General features: G+C 37.1%; 1 protein-coding gene across 1 annotated transcript in view; it reads right to left on the bottom strand.

Annotated features, from left to right (window-relative positions):
• The window catches only part of LOC132111782 (inositol-tetrakisphosphate 1-kinase-like), a 51,067-nt gene that overhangs the window by 25,545 nt on the left and 3,505 nt on the right, over positions 1-22,017 (bottom strand). The window contains exons 2-3 of the mRNA XM_059519375.1: positions 21,023-21,193; positions 7,873-7,897 (exon numbers count right to left, since the gene is read on the bottom strand). Coding sequence (XP_059375358.1) covers positions 7,873-7,897; positions 21,023-21,117 — 120 coding nt within the window. The 5' untranslated portion in view covers positions 21,118-21,193. The remainder of the gene's footprint in view (positions 1-7,872; positions 7,898-21,022; positions 21,194-22,017) is intronic.

Below are 22,017 nucleotides of genomic sequence, written 5' to 3'. Positions count from 1 at the left end.
CATGACTTGCGATGTCTGTCGCTGCTTTAAAACACATTTCCATAGCTTATTTTCACTTAATGTTACACAGCCAGAAACCACAAGCAACCAAACAAAATGTATATGCAAATAAATAACCAATTTGAATCTATATCTACTAAGAGCTGATTAGAACCAGAAGCAACTTTTAAAGTAAGCCATTAATGAACCACAGGGGGGGGGGGGGGGGGGGGGGGGGCGGTTAACCATTTGGAGCATAATAATAGTGTTCTTTTTTTTCAAATCTGTCATTATTTAAAAAATGAATAATTCTGAATGAAACCTAAGGGTTGGTTCACACAGAATGCGTCTTTGTGTTTAAAAATGTGAGATGCAGTGCTTTTTTGTTAAACTTTAAAACACTGCATAGTCTACAATGTATGAGCTAAACATACATTGATTCACATTAAAGCCACTGAAGTTATTCGTCAAGGGAAGTGAATGGTTAACATTAATAACAGAGAGCAGCAGGTTTGCATTACAGGCTTTAAGACTAAATCTGTTGTGACATGCATTTGAATTTCTTTCCAACTGTTTGCTTGCTTACATAACTGACTGTCCTCATGTAAATACTCACCAAGATGGACATTTCTGCACATTTGTGTGTATACTTGACAATTTATGCACAAGCCTGAAACCCCAAATATTCTTTGCTCATCCGTGTTCTGCTCAGTCTCAGAACACACGCACAGGAACTGCATGCGGCACGATGATTAATTATAACTTAATTATAATTATAATTATAACAATGATCATTTTATCTTAATTATAATGCTTTCATAACCATTGGAAGCCAAAATCAAAACTGAAAGAAAAATTTGATTTATCAAATGAATTGTTTTTCAAATATGCATGCATAATGAAAATCCATGATTTAATGTGATCAATGCAGTAGTTGCAGCTTCTGTGGCATTCTTTTTATCCATATTTGTGTGTCTTCAAAAGATGTGGATTAAATCACTCAGTTCATATTGATTACTTTTAAGATGTCTCTATGGAGTGTCAAATTTTGTTGGTATAAACTTTCAAATCTCTCAGGATGCATTAAAAATATCTTCATCTGTGCTTTGAAGATGAACAAAATGACTTTTTGGGGTGAACTACCCCTTTATGGCCTCACTGATGTCAGCTGAAAAGAAAAATTGTTGTTACATTTTAATGCAAAATTACGAAGTCAAACATTTTTTTTTTATAATGTACACTGCAAATTAAAACCAGCAATAGTATTAAACCTTAAATAGTATCGATTTTGACATTGGGTTGATTTTATACACACATCTACAGTAGGCTTGCCGCGCTAGACGGTGTTGACTGTGTTACCGGTTTTAAGCCGCAACACCGGTTACATCACTTTACCACCGTGACACCGTCCCCACCATGTTTTTTTTTTTTAAGTATTCATTTTTTCTTAAATATTTATTTGAATTATGTAAAAATAAAAAATTATAAATAATTTAGTTTAAAAGAGAGCATACACTATAATTAAATACTGAACGCAGCTACAATGCTGCGTGCCAAAAAGTCACATCACAGATCAGCAGAACCGCGTCATCTCTTCTCTCTGTGCTGCGTCTCATTAAAGATGACACATTCGCCACATCGGAAGAGGATGGACAGCTGAGAGCCAACCTGAAAGCCGGCATCATATCTATTTTAGACAAGAAATATGAAGCTTTGCCAGAAGCAAGCTGGCAGCTTATGCGCAAGACAATATTCCTGGACACGCGCTAACGGGGTGGCTACAACCCGAATATTGAAGAGATCAAGAAGATGATAAGAGGAAGGAATTAACGGTCATCCTCGGTAGGGAAGCACAGTCAACGCATCCCGTGAGAGAAGAGGGAGAACAAAATGAGGAAGCCGACGACGCGACACGGCCAAATAAATAAACAAATAAACTCCGCAAGCACTGTTAATAAATGCCAATTTATAGTCTTTATTTATTTATTGAGTGCTGACTTGTCATTTATTTAGGCTACGGTCATTTTGGAAGTTTTTCTTTTATATTCGTTTCTTATTTATATTTTTAAACTTTGTTTAATTTATTTTGGCCTATTTTATTTTCTTGTTCGTTTTAAAAGCGTTCTAATATTGGCTAAGCAGTAAACGTTCTATGGTTCTTATTTGTGTGGCTCCACAGTTTACCGATCTTCAGTTTTTTCAGCCTATACATGGTGGTATTTTTTTTGTCCAAGCAATTGACGCCGAATTGCCAATTACCGCTAATTCGAAGTGAAAGTATAACGCGGACGGATTTATAAGCTATGTAAAAGTGAGGAAGCAAGTAAAAGAGGACACCCCCTCCCATCCCCCCACCCCACGGTGATACCGGTGTTGTCACACGTCGATTAACCGGTGGGAAATTTTCCTCACTGCGGCAAACCTAGTCTACAGTAAAACATTCCATTCTGTAGAACCAAAAAAAGTCTCAGACAGAAGAAAGAAGCAGGGGTTAATTCTATCCTTGCTGATGTCATCAATCTTTACATCTTCCCTAATGCATGAAATATTGACACTCTTCTCTTCCCACTCAGCATTTGTGTTTGATGGATCCATTTTAGAAAATAAGTGGGGAGTTAGAATAAAAGCACACTGGGAAGACAGATAAGTACCGAAGAGTCTGTGTCTCTAGGTATTATGTGGAGTACATGAAAATGACCAGAGGAAATGGCTGGAAACCACGATACAGGGGCTTGACTAATTATCAAAATAAAATGGGAAAAAAAAAGGACCTAAACGATTGTTCATGGACCAATGCATTTGAGAGAATCAGAAAATGATCTTCATCCTAATGGAGTCTCACAGCCTCAAAGCTGGAGGATTAAACATGAATCATGTAGCACTTAGCTTGGAAATGAGCATGATGAAGTGATTGTGCAAGTTAACTTTACTGGATTACACAGACTTAACAAGATTGACTATCCAAGAATAAGGAAGAGAGATGACAAGCATCATTACGACAACAACAACAACAGTTTGGACTAAAATGTTTCATTACTTAAATCTGAGGTCTTGAATTCACAAAATGTCCTTGTAAAATATTGTAAAAACGCTTAAAGTCCGCGTTGTGTAAAATGTTATGGTGAGAGTAAGAGTATAGCTTTCACAATTAAATCAAACTAAAAACGCTAGTTTGCCCAAACATTTAAATTCTGTCATCATTTACTCATTACATTACTGCACTACTGTTCAAACATTCAGGGTTGTTAAAAATGTTTTTTCTTCATATGTTCACCATGACTGCATTTATTTGACTAAAAATACAGTAAGTGATATTACTAATAGGCATGTTCTTTTTTTATGCAATGCATCGATAATAATACAAAGTAGCATTTCTTATAATTATCATCAATGTTGAGAACAGATGTGGAGACTGTAACACTTCTTTTTTGGATTCTATGATGAACAGAAAGCTTAAAAAATTAAATCTTTTGTAACATTTTAAATGTCTTCACTGTCATGTTCAATAAATTTTATGTGTCCTTGCTATATAAAAGAAAATTCTTAAAAATAAAAACCAAGCTTTTCGGGTCAGGCACAGTGTATTAATGTGAAACGCACACACAAAGATATTTTGAAAATTATTAATTTTTTTATACAAATGAAAGTCAATGGGGTCCACTGAAATATTTTTTTTTTTTGTATTCTGTACTACCTCTAAGTAAAGGGAAGTCAATGGAAGGTCCTCAAAAGTATGTGTCCAAGTTTGTGTGTGTGTGTGTGTGGTGAAGGCAATTCCAAGTAGTCTGTACTGGGCTATTTAATTCACCAGAGACTCCTGCCTTTGTTTTTCCCACACTTAAATAAAAATACGTGAGGCCTCAAGGGACTGCTCATTTTGTAGATATTTGCATGCATTAATGTGACCCCCAATTACAGTGAATGTCACACATGCACATAAAAAGTGATGAGGTCGCTAAGAGAAAACGGGGTCAAACAACAGAACTCAGAATCGGACAACAACATTTTTATAATGCTAGAGTTTTCTAGGTGGCTGCTAGATGGTTACTTAAGCCTAGTTCCAACAATATTTTGTGATGTTCTTTCCAGCAGTTATTACAGAGAACAACTGATATTATTGGAGTTATCACTCGTTTTGCACTATAGGTTAAGGAAGCTGTGTGAAGTGAGTCTGTGAACTTTAACTAACTATCTAAGTCTGTGAAGATCTTCAAAAGTTCATATCCATTGTTGTCATTTGCTGAAACAGTGTTGGTTTTACTGGCAAGGATTTTGCTGTGGTCTCTTTGAGAAAGGAATGCTTACCAGACCTTTGTAGAGTGTTCAAAAGTTAACATTAGCATGCTTAGCTGAAACCAATGAGAACAATTTGGGCTTAACTATCAAAACAGTACCGCTAATGAAAACAAGCTAACCACACTTTTCGCTTCCAAAAACAAACTGAACCAAGAGACGAATATTTTGTGTTTAGCACTTTTCAGAACTAAACACCTGCTTAATCTCCTAGGATTAAGGCCCGGGTCATTTCATTCACATTTTCAATTCATCTGTCTACTCTAATACGCAAATAGCTGCATACGACACATCTTTCCACTTCTACTGTAAACTACTACAAATAAACCTTTCAAGACAGACCTACAATGAACACAGCGGTTGTTAAGGCTTGCGATATGCCAGGAGCCACAAGTCAGTGAGATTTTATCTTTATTTTTTGTATGTTGAGTGCATTACTGCCCGACCACTTTTCTCTGGAAGTATTTTTCTAATAGGGAGTTTTAAAATGTCTTTGCTAAAGTATTATATACCAGCCAGCTACGAGGTGGATTACCGTAGTATGTGAAAATCGGTAAAGGCTGGGTATTGTTCAAAACTTCTCTATATCGATACTTTGTATTTGATACCGGTTCCTAGGGTTGGGTATCGATTGGGTTTTATTTCGATACTGGTGCCATTATGGTGCCTGAACTGATACTTCTATAAAAATATATAAATAAAAGCCTAAAAAGGATAACATTAAAGAACATTATTTTTTAAATAAATCCATAGCATTCACACACTCCTTGGATGCTCTCATTTGCCAAGCTTCCCTTACTCTAAGGCTAATAAAAGTATTTCATGATCTGGGTCATTGTTTAATAAAAAACCACCCATAATGTTTCTACTGTTTCTTCTGTCAATCTCTCTGATATTTAGTTAAAATGAGTGCTGTCTGTCCCTGTCTTTAATCAGTTCTGTGAATGATTGTATGATCGTTCTTTATAAAGTAGCAACAATGTCATTTGTAAAGTACAGTCTTAGGCACATTAGTATTTTCACCCCAAAAAAGGGTTTTAATCCAGTTATTTATATCTTTTGCTGTAGTATGTCAGTAGGAAATATCAGTTTACATTTCCAAACATCCATTTTGCATTAATTTTAATAATAATCTAGTGAGATTGTTGAATGCACAAGCAGTCTGACAACAGACTGCATAAAAAAAGACTAAGACTTTTGCACAGTAGTGTATGTATAAAGTAAGTGTAATTAAATTAAGTATATTTAAATAAGTGTAATCAAAGTATAAGTTCATATGTGTTAAGGGCTATTGAATGAGCGGAATGATATGTGATGAGCGGTGAATGGAGAGAAAACTTTACAGTAGATGAGAAACTGATTGCTCCCTCGTGACCTTTTCTAAACTGTATTTATGACGAAGAACTGCACAGATACAGATATTCTAACAATCTATCAATAAACACACACCTTGTGTCCTCTGTTTGTGTTTGAGTCCGCTCGCGCTGCTCCGCCGCGGTCTGCGGATTGAAGAGCCCGCTGAAAGATGGGGAGAACCACAGGTCTGCCGCCGTTTTCATATGATATTTAAGTGGACTGACTCTGAGGCGATCGCGAATTTGAGTATAGTTTATGGAGCTAAAAGCAATATCCACACTAAAAAAGCCTAGCGACGCCCCTGCTTCTTGTGTACATTTCGGAGAACCAGGACAAATATTTCAATCGACCGCTCAGGCATTTAATGCGAGACACTGCAGGTGAATAGGGCAAAAAAAATAACTAATAGTTATCACCTTACTTACCCAGTTGATTGATTACATTGATTATTGCAAACATTTTTTGTATTACAATTTTTCAAAAATGTTATGTTTAAATATGCAAATGAGGCATTATTTAATTAAATATGTGCTAATTTGCATAAATGTCTAGTACAAAAATCTGAACACTAGATGAAGTCAGTTTCAAATTTTTGGTTTAATTTTTTTGACATATTAGAGTCAAATGTTTTTACAGAGGGAATTGTGGTTATCTTTTTTTGCCACTCCATAATTCAGAAAATACTTTGAACAGCCAGAAAACAATATATTTTCACAATTTTGGGGGGAATAAAATGTTGTATATAATCAAGGAAAATATATATGAACAAATCCCTCTGTAAAAACCTTCAGAATATAGACAGGAATAAAAATGTCAAGTTTGGTGTGTGTAAGTGCTACCGAAGTGGAGATGTATGGCTCAGTGTTGAAGAAAAAACTCATTTTGAGAAAACGGCCTTTAAAAATATGTATTGTAATTGAAATCTATTGACACAAACAGATAAAGTGCTATAAAAGAAACACTTAACAGTGTCTTTTGGATGTTTTCCTTCCACTAGTTTGAAAAAGCACTTTATGAAAAACCAAAAAGCCCAAAATCTCAAAATTGACAGGTGCTTGAAAAAACAGTGTTTTTGCCTGCAGTGTCTCACCTTAAGAGGCACTGAAATGGGGCACCGAAATCGGTTTCGGTACAGAACCCTACATTTGGGGGTATCAAAATTTGGTACTGAACAACAAGTCATTTTTTGATACTCAGTGGTATCAAGGCAATTCAGCTGATCTGCCTAAAAAGCATAGAACTCGATACCCATACCTAAAAATCTGACAAAAAGACCAAGGTTAAAAACTATGTCCTTGACTGCTTTAATAAAGGAAATCACTACAATCCCAAAACCTTTTTAACTTTTGGGATTGGGGGGGGGGGTTTAGTTACCAGCATTCTTCAAAATATCTTCTTTTGTGCTCAACAGAACGGTTTGGTACAACTTTTCCATTTTTGGGTGAAGTCATTTGCAGAGCTTCATGGGAGTGTAAGTTCAAGTTCAAGTTTACGTTCATGTTTATTTATAAAGCACATTTAAAAACAAGTGTTGTACAATTTTATGTTAAAGTTATTTTTGTGCGATTTGCTTCCATTAATGACCTTCAAGCGCCCATTTGGTCTGTCTTTTTTTAAATTTGAGTTATTGTTAAAAATCAATTCTCCCATGGAGAAAATGCATGGGATTTTTAAATCCAGAACCCAGCTGTTGCACTACACAACTGCTGTACTCCACTACCCATAATCCTGTAGCAGGATCCACCAATCAGAGAAGTTGCTTAAAGTTTTACGTTCAAAGAAACAAAACAACAAAACAACTACCAATTGCTTTGCAGGTGTTTGGTCAACAACAAAATCCCCTGGCAACCAAATGCACTGGATAAATTATGCCATGTACAGCCAGCATTTGTTTTCCTGGTTTATCGTGATCAACTGAGAGGATTGTTTATCGTTACACACCTGTCTTTGGAACAGACTGCGAAACAGGATAAATCATGGTGTAATGTAGGAACTTCAAGTCATTAATGCGTAGAATTGTATATTCATCATTAGCTTTTCCAACTTCAAACCAAGTTATCTTGCACATTTCCAAAGAGGTTGGAAGTTTCAACTTTCTGAGTTGAACGGAACACCGTGACAGCACAGGAAATCTCTACTAAAGAATTTTCTGAAATAATTCTGGACTCCGTAAGAATGTTTGTGATTTTCCCAATTAGATAAACATCTGAAACAAATTTCCAAACTGAGGTGAGATCCACTTACCTGAACAACTTCTATTCCTCTTTTCCTGAAAGAAACAAAAAAATATATATATCATGCACACGTTTTGACAAAAAGTGATTGAACAAGAACAGGGTAATAAATTCACATTTTTAAATTTAAGATACCATCAAAGCAGATTACATTCGGACATGAAAATGAAGCCTGGATAAAAATATCTGTTGCCTAGAAACAGAGTTGAGATACAGAGAAACCCTGACTGGCCGTAGGAAGCGAATCGACCCACGGAAACTGGCTCGAGCTAGAAACTGTCGTCAGAACCATCAAGAAAACCTCTACATTTACACAGCACACAACAAGAAGCATCTGTCACAAAGCAAGCGCTAGTCAAGTGTCATAATTCACCTTAGCATTTCTAGAAAACAACAAGACAAGGTGACACACAAGAATCAGTTCACTCAAGTTTGTAAAGTTAAACAGTGCTTCATTGCATTTTGCTTTGTAGTTAGGTCCTGAAATTGTGATCTTACTACAACATTAAGCCTGCTGTGGATGAGTTTATGGGGTCATTAGGAAGACAGGCAACCATTTTCTCTTCTAATATCAGATTACTCAATGTCAAGATAATCATAACGTGCATGACCCAGAGCTTATTTATTCTTCTGTCAGGAAACATCATGAGTAGGTTTGTGGGAGTTATTTAAGTCTCAGTGCGAAAGAACTTTTCTGTGTGGGTTGATTTTTTTTGGGAGGAAGATTATTTTGGTGGGTGATAGATTACAAATACTCTGATATGGAAACATTTGTCGAGTTTTAAAGGGTGGTTTTCAAAGAGCACCAATGTCTCCCTGGAAAACATTGGGTCTGTCAGATCAACTAGACGAAGCATGCCTCAACTCCTCCTGAATGTGGAATATGCTGTCAATATTACACTAAAAAAAATGTGTGCCAGAAGGCGAAAGAATTACATATGTTGTGTAAGGGAAATAATTAAAAGGAATTTTTGGTTGACTATATAAATCAGAGGTCCTTGGCTAATGTAGGGCCTAAATGTCAACACTCCCTCAGAAACTGACTGGGGGTATCAACGTTTCAACCAGTCCATCTCTACCTCCTGGAGCTTTCACAAACATTACATTTTGGCGGACGATTAAATGTGATACAAATAAGTGAGATGAATAAAACAGACATTGTCATTTTTAAAGACCCCCTGTGGTGAAATCAAGTGTTTGTCATTGTTTACATGTCTTTCTGGACTTTTTAATATGCGTAAAGACAATGAATGACAGTGATAACCATTGATCCAATATTGCTGCCACTGCGTAAAATGTAACTACTTAAGTTAACGGAGTGAAAGTAGACCAGGTCTGATCTGGTGCTAATTATCATATTCATAGGTCTGCGTATACTCGATGATTTTGATTAAAAAAAATAAAATAAATACAGTCTTGTTGAGCATAAGAGACTTCCTACAAAAACAAAATAAAAAAAACCAGTTGAACAGTAGTGGTGTATCTGCTTTGATTTAGGGCAGGATATACTATCAATCCTTAAAAAAAATACTGGGATAAAATCATCTAGAAGAAGGCGATAAAATCTAACCGTGTAAAACGAGACGTGGAGTTTAGGATTTTGCTGGGTCACAGTGACAGATCAAGGCCGCTGGATTTAGAGATACAGACAGATGTAGGTGCAGCTCAAATTTCATTGGTTTTATTCAGTTATCTAACTAAAGCAGAATACTGGATAGAGAAAGCAAAACATAGTAAGCACAATCACTTTTATTATGACTAAAATAGGAACAAGGGTAAAAGAAGCATTTCAATACAACAATGTGCTCCGTTTTTTCCCTCAAAAACATAAAACTCCCAGGCTTCCTCATGAACCATCCACAAGGGATACTCCACCCCAAAATGACAATTTTGTCATTAATCACTTAACCCCATGTCATTCCAAACCCGTAAAAGCTTTGTTCGTCTTCGGAACACAATTTAAGATATTTTGGATGGAAACCAGGAGGCTTGTGACTGTCCCATAGACTGCCAAGAAAATTACACTGTCAAAGTCCAGGAAAGTATGAAAAGCATCGTCAGAATAGTCCATCTGCCATCAGTGATACAACCGTAACATTATGAAGCGTCCAGAATACTTTTTGTATGTGCTATTCTGTGTTAGCCGCGACACAAGGATACATTTTCCTATGTGTATTTATGCATTAATTTGAAAGACAACAGTGCATCTGTGCAGTGCGGCTGACACAGAAGAGCGTACGTGGCCTGCGTTCAGTGGATGTTCTCCAAAATGGCGCTACGGTGATGCGAAGAGACACGGAGGAGACAAATTGTTGAATAAAGTCTTTTTTTTTTCTCCATACAAAAAGTATTCTGGACGCTTCATAAAGTTATGGTTGAAAAACTGATTGCCAATGGACTATTCTGATGATGTCTTTCATACATTTGGACCTTGACAGTGTAATTTAATTGGCAGTCTATGGGACGGTCTCAAGCCTACTGGTTTTCATCCAAAATTTCTTAAATTGTGTTCCAAAGACGAACTAAGCTCTTCAGGGGTTTGGAACGACATGTGGGTAAGTGATTAATGCCAAAATTTTCATTTTGGGGTAGAGTATCTATTTAACTGATATTGTCAACTTATACCTGAAGATAAGACTATTTTGCGAAGGCTTTTCATTTTGGGTTTCATTTTGATTTTCTCAACTTTTTATTGCAGCAATAATGGGTAAAAAAATTTTTTATTGTTACGACAATGTGAAAAATAAAAATCACATGTTTAAGAATGTAGGATATATCTGTACCATACTGGTTGCGGTCAATATTGGATATTTCATTGTGCACATTCATATTTTTATTTAATCTTTTTTTTTTTTTTTAAAGCTTCTTATCAAACTTAAAATTGTTTTTGTAAAAATTTAATTTTGACTTTTTTTATTTTTGACTTGTTTTCCAGGGTAAATGTCTATAAGTTTCTTAATTCATGATACACTGAGAAGCAAAATGACATGACATGAAATAAGAAGTCTTGTTTTATGTGAAATTGATCAAAGTGAAATAAGTTTATAAGATAAAAAAAGAGCAAATACCTGCCAGTGGGCTCAGAAAAATCTACTTAATTCACACTGACAGATGTGTGTCCTTGTTTTCAGCATAAACTCCCTTCGTGATCCATTTCTCAGAAAACAAAAAAACCTTCAAGTATTTCAAGTAAGTGAATGTATTTAAGGAAGTTTAGATATTTGTATTGGAAAACAGGGGGGGGGGGGTCCTGTTTTGGTATTTATTTGTTTATTTTTTGAAATGAATGAATGAATTTAAGACTTTCTGCTCTGGTTTAAGACCCTTTTAAGGCTTTAAATAGTGAAAGTTAGAATAAGACTTTAACAGTACTTCATGCTGTAAATTATAGTGGTTGTGTTGCCTAGATTTACTTGAATCATAAAAAAAAAAAAATCCAGTACTTCCGTAGATACAATTCAGAAATAACTGAACTTGATGTGAACAAATTTAAAAAATGAACGAATGAAATTTATCCATGGAATGAATTGAATGAGTCAATGAATCCATCAATCAGATCAGGGTAAAGTCCAAATAAAGCCTTGCGTGTGACTCAAAGATAACGTTCATGCTTCACTGAGCACATTCATATCACAGGCCTGGGACTGGTGAGATGAGCACACGTGGTTATACACCGCACGTAAGACTACACCAACCGTGATGGCTCTGCCAACTTCCTCAAAAATACAGTAAGCAAGGCAATATTGCTCCTGAAATGAATTTAGACAAACAGACGTTCAGCAGTTTTAGAGTGGTTGCATATCTAGCTAGTCCTTGAAAGATTACGGATTGTTAACAGTATATAACACACATCTGTCAAAGTATCAGGTAGGGGGGTGCAATTTTCATGCGCATCTCGTCAGTAAAGCTGCTCCTGTGATTAGTAGTAAATCTCCAGCACGTGCTTTCAGATGGAGCGCATTTAGTACACAGAGCTGTAGGTCACTGACAAGCTACACAAAATAGTGTTCATAATCAGCAATGAATCTCCTGCAATTTTGAACGCAATTTTTCTTAGTAATTACGCTTATTCAGTATTAAACCAAATCTATTTGACAAGATTAATAAACTTTCTGTAAAATGTGTGAACAGGACAGAAAGGGTTGTGAAATCGTGACCTTATATCTTAGAGAGCACAAAAGTGACCTTGGTTTATCCCTGCGAGGACTGCTTATAATGTCAGCAGAGAATATCCGATCCAAATCACCGTGTGGGACGGGACACACACACTTGCACAAGTTGGCGGGCCAAATACTTGTGGTTACCAAAAACACAAACCACTTCAGTCTGACTCATCTGTAGATGCTATGCTTCTCTTGTTGCCCTGGTTACAAACAAACTGGAACAGTTGCTTGATTAGTGTGTAGTCTGCAATTAATTGTGAAATAAAATTTTCAGTTTGTGCTGAGGACAATCATAATATTTCAAATCATGTAGATTGCTTATAGGGAGAAGTATGATTAGATGAGATATATCTAGGGACCAGAATATGACAAAATTTAAGCTGGACTCTTTCAACATGGGCCTTTAACCTGTTAGCCATCACCCCCCATTATGGGATTCACAGGTGAAAGTGTCCTACCTAACTTAAAATTGTAACAGTTCCTTACTTATGTTTGTTACACAAATAACTTTGGTGTCTTTGGAAAGAAGACCCTTTTTGGCTTTACTTTTTATCAACCAGATTTGATAATCCTCAAAAATATTAAAAGTTATTGGTTTTTACCACACTGATTTTTTTTTATTTGATATAAAAATACATGAAATCAGTGCTGGAGCAAGAAAATTAATGGGTTGAAAGTCACATGTATGGAATGATATTCCGGACATTATTCAAAAGGAAATGCAAATTGTATTAAATTTTTCAATTTGTGCACGCATTAAAATGTGACAATCCAAATGCAAATGCAAATCGTGCATTACCGTTTGCATTTTCGTTTAAGCGAACGCACAGTGTCTGCCAAATTTAAAATGGAAATGCAAAGTCCGTTTGCAATTGTGTTTCCCATATCTTACGAGCTATGAGCTATGTCATATTTAAATAGCATTATTAATTACCACATTTCAGGGCTCCAAACTGCGACTAAAACGGTCGCATTTGCGACCATAAATATTAAAATGCGAGTGAAGTTTTTGCTGAGGTCGCCACTGGCGACTAGGCCTATGTATTTACATGTTATCTCTTAAAAAATTGCATGTAATGCCTTTTTTCCTGATTGTTTTGCATTCACATCTTTTGTTATGTTCGCGCATTGAGAGAATGCACATCGGAGTTTTAGTGGGAAAAAGAGTTTTAAACAGTCCTCATCTGCCGCGCAGCAGCGCTGACACACACCTGATAAACGCGCGCGAGAGAGAAATGATGGAGACTTGAAGAGAAAGTGCAGAAAAACAGCGTCTATTTCGTTCATAACTTGAACAAACTACAACAGGTAAAGCTGTCATCTGTGTGGATATTGGCAATATCGTTTATAATCATAAGGCTTCTTCTTATGCTTATGGTCCATGATATTGGTACAGATTTTGTGTAATAAACAACGCATGACTGTATATTTCAAGTTGGAAAAGACATTTAGCTCCCACTTTAAGTGAACCTTCATTCCCAGGTCATCTACAAGATGGATTAAAATGCTGATAAAGTCAAGAAAAGATGAGACATAATAACGTCAGTATGATTAAAAAGTTAAAATGTAAAATAAATAATTTAAATAAAGCGCATAAAACATGTTTATTCTGTGGCACCTAAAAAAATCATTTGGCACCTAAGTTTTTTTTCTTATAGGAGCCAATGGCTCCTTACTCGATTTTTTTGTTTGGAGCCCTGCATTTGCCTTTTCACTCTCTCTGCACTGTGCATGTAAACTGCCAAAACTCAAATGGAATCGCAATTCCTTTTGCATTTGAATTTCCAATGTCTACACGGAAACCTGTCAATCAAGTGACAGGGGATCGAAGATACAAAAATTCTTCCAGAACAGACTTGTATATGTGCATTCCCAGAAGAGATGAGAAATGGATTCGTGTTCAGCACCACAAAAAGAACAAAGTGTCAATATCAGGAAACATCTTTTTTAAGTAAAGCTTCACAGGATAGAAAAGATGAGGTAATTTTTAAGACACATCCTTAACCTTATTGGTTATTAAGTATTTAGTGTGGACAAAAGTCCACACTAATTAATTAATAATTATTTATTACCGTCGACTGTGAGTGACGTCACTTCCCAATGCAAACACGCCCAATAAAATGGCCCCACCCCTGTCACTTGATTGACATTTCATATATATATATCATATATCACACACACACAAACTGAAAAACTGGTACTGAAAAAATGGTATCGTTGCATGCCTACTTTTTATGATGGACGGATGCACTTTATTTTGTTTAAAAATCTCGTCCCCCATTCACTGCCATTATAAAGCTTGGAAGATCCAGGAGATTTTTTAATATAACTCTGATTGTACTTGTCTGAGAGAAAATGATTATGGCTTGCAGCACCTATGTTAAAACACTGTGTGTGAAATAGGGTTGGACGATTAATCGAAAAGTAATCGAAACCGAAATTTAGAACCTCTAACCGACGTTATTTTCCAATGTCGGTTATTTTGGTTATTTCCTGTTAATACTTCCCTCTTAAAAGCATGTGTAGCCACATGATTCTGCCAGTCAGTGGCATAAAAGCAAAACATGGAGGTGAACGCCGGTTCAACACATAGTGATTGTGCGCGAGCGATGAGCCTTGAGTCTTCACTAAACTTTCAGTTGTATTTGTTTTATGGTTTGGACGTTCAAGTGATTAGACGATCGGATGTGTATTATTATATTGAGCTACCATGTTCACACAGCTGCATTGTGGCATGAAAACTCATAGCTGTGAAGATCACGTGCACAGAGGAACGCAGTTGTCAGCGCTGTCCTGTGATTTATCACTAAAGTATCTTAGAATCTCAAAACTTATTATAGCATATTTTTCTACTTTTGAAGGAACTAGGCTATTTACAACCCCCAGCTTTACAATAATATAGAGACGGTATGACTAATTCACACACGCAATCACTCTGGTACTGTTTACCTTTAATCTTTATTTATCTCTTACACCGAGCAATATGCAAGAAATGTTACGAACATAGATAAAATAACTGCTGATAGTGAGCTATGATCGTTCTTTCAATAGGAAATATCCCACCTTTAATAGACGATCTCAGGACAGTTGACAGAACGCTGCTGTGAGTCGACAGGAAAGCGTATCATTTTCACTCGTTATTAAGCCTTGCCACTTGCAAATGTAACCATTCAAAAGACTTTAAAGCATTCAAACACAAGACGCGGAAAAGCTGAACTGAGTAGCTGGTTACTCTCGCTGTGCTCGGTACGCACGCGGAGAGAGCCGCGTCTCACAGACAGCAACACTGAACCGACCTCTCGTTTGCAAAGTTTTCCTTTAAATTCCTCCTGCACCTCAATGAACAAAAACAAATCGCAGTTTAAACAAACAGAAAAGGATGTGTAAGAGCCCACTTCAGCACCACGGTGTTCAGGGCTCACGCAGAGAGCGGAGTCTCAAAACACTTGAAAACCGAATTTGTCTGTTTTTGCTCTTGTACCGACAAATACATAAAAAATATGTGAAAATACCAGTCTTGGATAGTATGTTCGAAAAATGTCTTAAGTTAAAGTAAACAGTAGAGAAAAAAAATCATGTGTATTATATTGAATGCATTCATTGTCTCTTAAAGTGACCGCGCCTAATAGGGCTTGGGCGCCGCGTTGCATTCTGGGACGTGGCGGGCATGTTGATGAACAAATAAACAGAACGAACATACAAATTAAACACTTTCAAACAGGGCCCACTGGTACAACCTGAACCGGGGCCCCGCAAACCCCAACTATGGCCCTGTTTACAGTACAAACCTTGTAAGTGAACTATGAGGGCAAAAAAACAAAACCAAAACAAAATAATCATTCATTAATCGTAATCGAGGTAAAATGTTTAATTAATCGAGGTTTTGACTTTAGGCCATAATCGTCCAGCCCTAGTGTGAAATAATAAAATAATGTGTTAAAATAATGTGTGGTCTTATAATTTTGTTGACAAAATCCCCCAAATTTCACCTTGATCGGGAACTCTATGTAGAATATGATGATCATGTGTTTTCAATGCAGTTAACCTCTCTGAACCCACTCTGGTGAGTTACTGCAAAAAGACAGTCATTGCAACACTGTAAAGTAATAAACCCATGATGCCATATACTTTTTAAAACCATTTTCAGAGGTTTAATGTTATATTAGCTGCTTGGAAAATACATTGATTTGACCAGAGACCAGAAATTTAAAGAATCATTCCAGAACGAGTCAGAAGAGACTTCCAGTTTCAGGGGAAAAAAAAAAAGTGAAAGTGAAAGGACATACAGCCAAGTATGGTGACCCATACTCAGAATTCGTTCTCTGCATTTAACCCATCCAAAGTGCGCACACACACACACACACACACATACACACACACACACACACACACACACACACGGAGCAGTGGGCAGCCATTTATGCTGCGGCGCCCGGAGAGCAGCTGGGGATTCGGTGCCTTACTCAAGGGCACCTCAGTCATGGTATTGCTGGCCTGAGACTCGAACCCACAACCTTAGAGTAAAACTCTCAAACCATTAGGCCACGACTTCCCCTTAAAAAGGTGGCTATAAAAAGAAATAACACAAGTTATTTGAAATGTCCAGCCTCCGTTTCCTTTTGCAATAGAAAATATGGATTACCAAAGAAAAACGAGACAATTTTACTAATTTACTAATTGTTTCTTACACTATGGCTTCAGAAGACTTGGAATAGACAGCATGAGTCACTGTATTGGCACAGAAAAGTCTTGAATAAATGGTGGTTGAAATCACAACGCTGCGTGAACTCAACCAATTAGGATGTTTAGTGCCCAAGTCCCGCCCCCGAAAGTTCCAGAACTTTGAAAAAGTACTTCCTCGCCAGCAGGGACTTTCTGAGGGGAAAGAACTTTATTTAAATCCTGGTTCCTGTGGTGGAAACACACCGAGTACTAGGGTTGGGAATCTATGGGTATCTCACGATTCGATTCGATTACGATTCAGAGGCCCACGATTCGATTCGATTACAATTAATGATGCATCGAATGTTGTCATACAACCTGTACATCTATTAGGGGTGGGAATCTTCAGGCACTTCATGATCCGATCCAATTCCGATTCAGGGAGTCACGATCCAATTCCAAAATGATTCTTGATCTACATTTTTTCCCCAATTAATTATTCTGCTGTGCAAATACATTTACAACTTTAATCTTTATCTTTAAATTTTAATCTTAAACAAAATTGCAGTTATGCGCTTTTTTTTATAGTTGGGATCTCTGTATGTCAGTACTGCCTTATTAAAAACAGGAGTGTGAATCTTCACTGGTTTCACAATTCAGTTCAATTACGATTATCATTGTCAACTCAATATCACGATGCATCACATTCTTAGTTTTCAATATTACTGCACATGGCTACATTTTTATATAAATTTTATATCAAATTTATTTGGTTCAAAATTAACTTTAAAAAAAAAAATTTAAACAATTACTTATTTAAAATAAGTGTTCAATCGTCCGAAAGTGTACAGACAATAGTTGAGGATTTTTCTTTTTTTCCTCAGCATTATTGCCGTTATTACTGATGAGATAATAAAAAGTGGCCGCTTTAACAGGCTGCATTCACGCACAGATCTATTTCGATATCAGATGTTTTTTCCTGCTCTGAAAATATAACTGTGTGTACATCAATTTCTTATAAAAGTATTTGAAAATACAAGTGCATTTGAAAGTCTGTCAGCGTGTGAGTTTCGTGCATCAAATAGTACTGCATTCCAGACGGCATGAATGAAAGCATATCTGAAGTACAACACGGCAGGTGGAAGCACAGACTGTCAAGCGATGTGCACGTGTCTCACAGTGCAAATTCTGAAGCCCGCCACATCTCTAGCACGTACACTAACAATCTTAGAATCGATTCTGAAATGTTCCGAATCGATTCAGAATCGTTGAAGGGAGAATCGCGATGCATCGGAGAATCGATTTTTTCTCCTACCCCTACCGAGTACCAGCCCAAAGTCCCTAGTTCCTGGGTAAAGTTCCAGCGGTGGAAACGCGGCTTGAGTTGACTGGCTGACAGTGGTGGTCACATTGTTGTATTCCCGCTTTCCTTCACTTTCAACTAGGGGTGTAACGGTACGCAAAAATCACGGTTCGGTACGTACCTCGGTTTTAACGTCATAGTTCGGTTCATTTTCGGTACAGTAAGGGAAAGAAATGCAAACATTAAACTGCAGGTTGTTTATTACTATACACTTTTTTTTTTATACTTTTTAATAAAATATATATAAAATAAAAAAAGAATAAGAAATAAAATACTGATGCAAAGTTCTCCACTAAATAGAATACTCTGAGTCTCAAACCAATATCATATAATAAAATATAATGAAAAATATAAATAAATAACTATGATTACAGTGCAGCATTACCAATCCCAGCTTGTAGGCCTGCTTCACCAGAACCGTGCCTGACGCGGCTCTGACTCGGCACTGGCGCGCTGCTGCTGCTGTAGGTGACAGAGGGAGACCGCCGACAGACCAGGATCTTGTCTTCATGACAACAATATCTATACTTCATGTTGAGCATAAACATAAAGCCTACTAAAAAAAGGACACAGTCAACAGTATTGACGACAAAATAGACTATGTTTGACAGGTGCAATATTTGAAAATTGATAATTATGAATTTATTTTTTAAATTACATTTATATCTGAATTTATGTCAACCTATAGACTTTCAAACATCAAAGTTAATATGTATTTGTGTACAAAATGACATATAAACATATTTTCCTATTCTATTTTGCCTGGAAACGCTTCCAACACGCTTGCCTGTCGCGTGAAAAATAGGCGTCGGTTCTATTTCTAGCATGTGTCACCGGCCTTAGAATCAGCTGCAGGGCGGGATTTGCGATGAACGCGGAGACTTCCGCCACTTAATATGTTCGTTTGGAAACACGAAAATGTACTTATGTTCCGCGCACAAAATATTGCATTCCGTCAGTCGGTACACACGTGCACCGTACCGAAAGCCCTGTACCGAAACAGTCCGGTACGAATACACGTATCGTTACACCCCTACTTTCAACAGTCACACAATTCCTCACAGTCACAGCCACTGAGGAAATCCGATGCAACGCTAGCTTCACACGTTACACAATTGTTCATTCAGCTGGAGACAGTGAGGGGCCCAACAAGCAGCGCGTAAGACAAAAAAAAAAGACCAACCACACACACACAATCGTTCACTACACCACACATATTTACAACACACAAAGCCGTGTGTAACCTTAACCCTTTGTCGGTCCAGCAGTTTGGTTTTCTCGGGTTACGCGGCCCATACAAACACAACACTCAAGAGCATTGTTTCCAAGAGTGCTTTGCTATGCCAACTCTCACTCACTCACTCATTCATTCACTCTCTCTCTGACTGCTGGCTAATAATCCAGCGGCCTTCGATGATGAGTAAGCTAATCTGCAGAGTCATGGGGAATAAAAGTGCTGGAACGGTGTTAAAACACAGCCAGACCAAGACTGGTCACCTACACGCACCATGGAAAAACATTCAAGGGTATCGTAGTTTGGATAGCAGATATGCTTTAGCCAAAACACATTCAGAGCAGAACAAAAACACAAAGGAAATACTGCAAATATTTTATAACACGCTCAGTTTTTTTAAACAGGCAAACTATCCTTGACAATGGGATGACGAATCTTTAGAAAAATAAAACCACTTTAGAATAAATCTGCATGTAGATTAAAGTCTTTTTGTATTTGGTGTGTGTGTTTAAAAAAAAAAAAAAAAAACTATTCTCACTACCAATGCTTACAATGTTAAGGTCTGAAAGTGGTTGTCAGGGCATTGCTGTTCAGTTGCTAAGGTGTTCCTAGTGGTTTTCACCAGTTACTAGGTGGTTGCTTACTAGTCCAAGTCAAATTCAACAGACCAGACCGAATTATTCTCCTTGTACTACAGTTATCACACCTCAAATATTGTAAGACATTTGTCAGGTTTTAGTTCTTAAAACGCTCTTGTGTGTAGGATTCATTTTTTTACGCATCTCATCCAGCGTATCGTTTTAGAGCTAGTCACCAAGGCTTGAGCCATTGAAAGTAATGCAGTTATTGATGCAGTTATGAAAGAGAAAGAGAGAATTCCCCGAGTCTGCGAGTCTCTCAGCATGGTTTGACAGCAGCATCTCTACTAATAGTGAAACTGCAAGTTCATCTGCTTTAAAAACACCGTTTTTTACCTTGCTAGTGAGAAATGACAAGTAACTTTTAAGTTGCTAAACTATTTTACTGATAAAATCCCCAGAGAAGTGTGTGTATGTTTCGGTGTGTCAGAACTGTGTGTGTGTGCGTTTGTAAGAAAGAGAGTATGTTTATTGCGTGTCAAAAACATGCAAATAATTTGCACACCTTAAAACATTTGTCAGACAGTCAGATTCAAGCATAAAACCATTCATCTTTTGATTGCTCAAGTAACCTGACCAGCCGGACATGCCAAGACTGGCTTAACCAATGGCGTGTGCTTGGAACAAGGTTATCCATTTACCCAACAAGCGGCCAAACGGAGGACTGTTTGGAGCAGCCCATTTAAATTTAAAAAAATGTAACGTGTCTGAGTCACAGAATTCACACACTTCTTTAAATCAAATGCAGTCTGTCAACCTAAGCACCAATTTCTGCTTATGAGACACTTCCACAAAAACAGACTGTATGTTAAAATGTATCATATGTTAACATCCCTCTCTGCTGCACTGTATTACACAACCTCAAGCAACCTTCCTGGATCTTTCTCAACCACAGTTCAAAGTCCTTCGTAACATGCTACACCTATTTATTCAAACACTTAGATCAACTGATCAGTCAAACAACAAAAGCAGGCACAGAAAACAGCTGTTTTTGATGAACCGCTGACCACAAGTGAAGCAAATGCCCAACAGCAACAGGCACCTGTTGTGCTCTTCAATGGAAACACATGCCGGCTGATAGATCGATGGTGGCCTCTCACCTGCACATCTCTGCAAAGGCCAGGAAATTGAGTTTCTTCATCTTCTTCTCGCTGAGCCAGTAGCCCACTCGTCTTCCTCTCAGGAAAGTCTGCATCTTCAACTGCTGATAGCCAGATGTGACAGCAGTGTCACTCCAGTGAAAAAACAGGAAACAGTCTTCTTGCAATACCCTGTCAAGCCAAAGCCAACAGAGATTATTATCAGAACCTTAAATTACAAACCTTCATGAGCATTAAATGAAAAACAGCTAAAGACCAACGGTGGACTGTAAAGAATCAGACACGTCTGTAAATGTACAAAACAGGTTCTGTCCAAAACAATGCTCAAGCTAGGCTGTGAAGCTCTATGGGTTTAACAAGAAACCTAGTGAACTGCCAAGCTAAACTGAATCAGACGCACCATATAAAGGGTATTAATGTTGTATTAAAACATAATGAGATTCAAAGGTTTAATTCAAAAATGTGTTGCATCAAAGGCAAGTTAAAAAGTTCGTTTTTATCATGCAAAGCAATGCAAAAATTTTACGCAAAAGTCAAAATGCGAAAGTTCAGTTTGAATACTGGATGCATAGTTTTTCAGTGTTAAACACACACAAAAGAAGAGATTTTGAGGAATATGGGTAACCTCACAGTTGCTGGGTAATCATTAACTTCCGTAGTACTTTTTCCATTTTCTGGAAGTCAATGGGTACTGTCAACTATTTGGTTATCGATATTCTTCAAAATATCTTCTTTTGTTTTCAACAGAAGAAAGAAACTCATCCAGGTTTGGTGATGTAAACAATGACAACATTTGCATGTTGGGGTAAACCATCCCTTTAAGATTTGATTTAAACATCCAGTGCATTCTATGGGAGCTCAAAAGTTTTCAGTCGAACATTCAAAGCATCATATTCAAGTGTGAAGGTTCAGTTTAAACATTCAATGCAATCTTCAAAGAATCATGGGCGAATTCAGAGCCGTGTTTTGAAAAGTTGCTGCATCAATTGAGAGTT

The sequence above is a fragment of the Carassius carassius genome, chromosome 31 (genome assembly GCF_963082965.1).
Source record: "Carassius carassius chromosome 31, fCarCar2.1, whole genome shotgun sequence".
NCBI lineage: Eukaryota > Metazoa > Chordata > Actinopteri > Cypriniformes > Cyprinidae > Carassius > Carassius carassius.
Note: the sequence above shows the minus strand (reverse complement) of the source record. Positions and strands in the feature narration are given on the sequence as shown.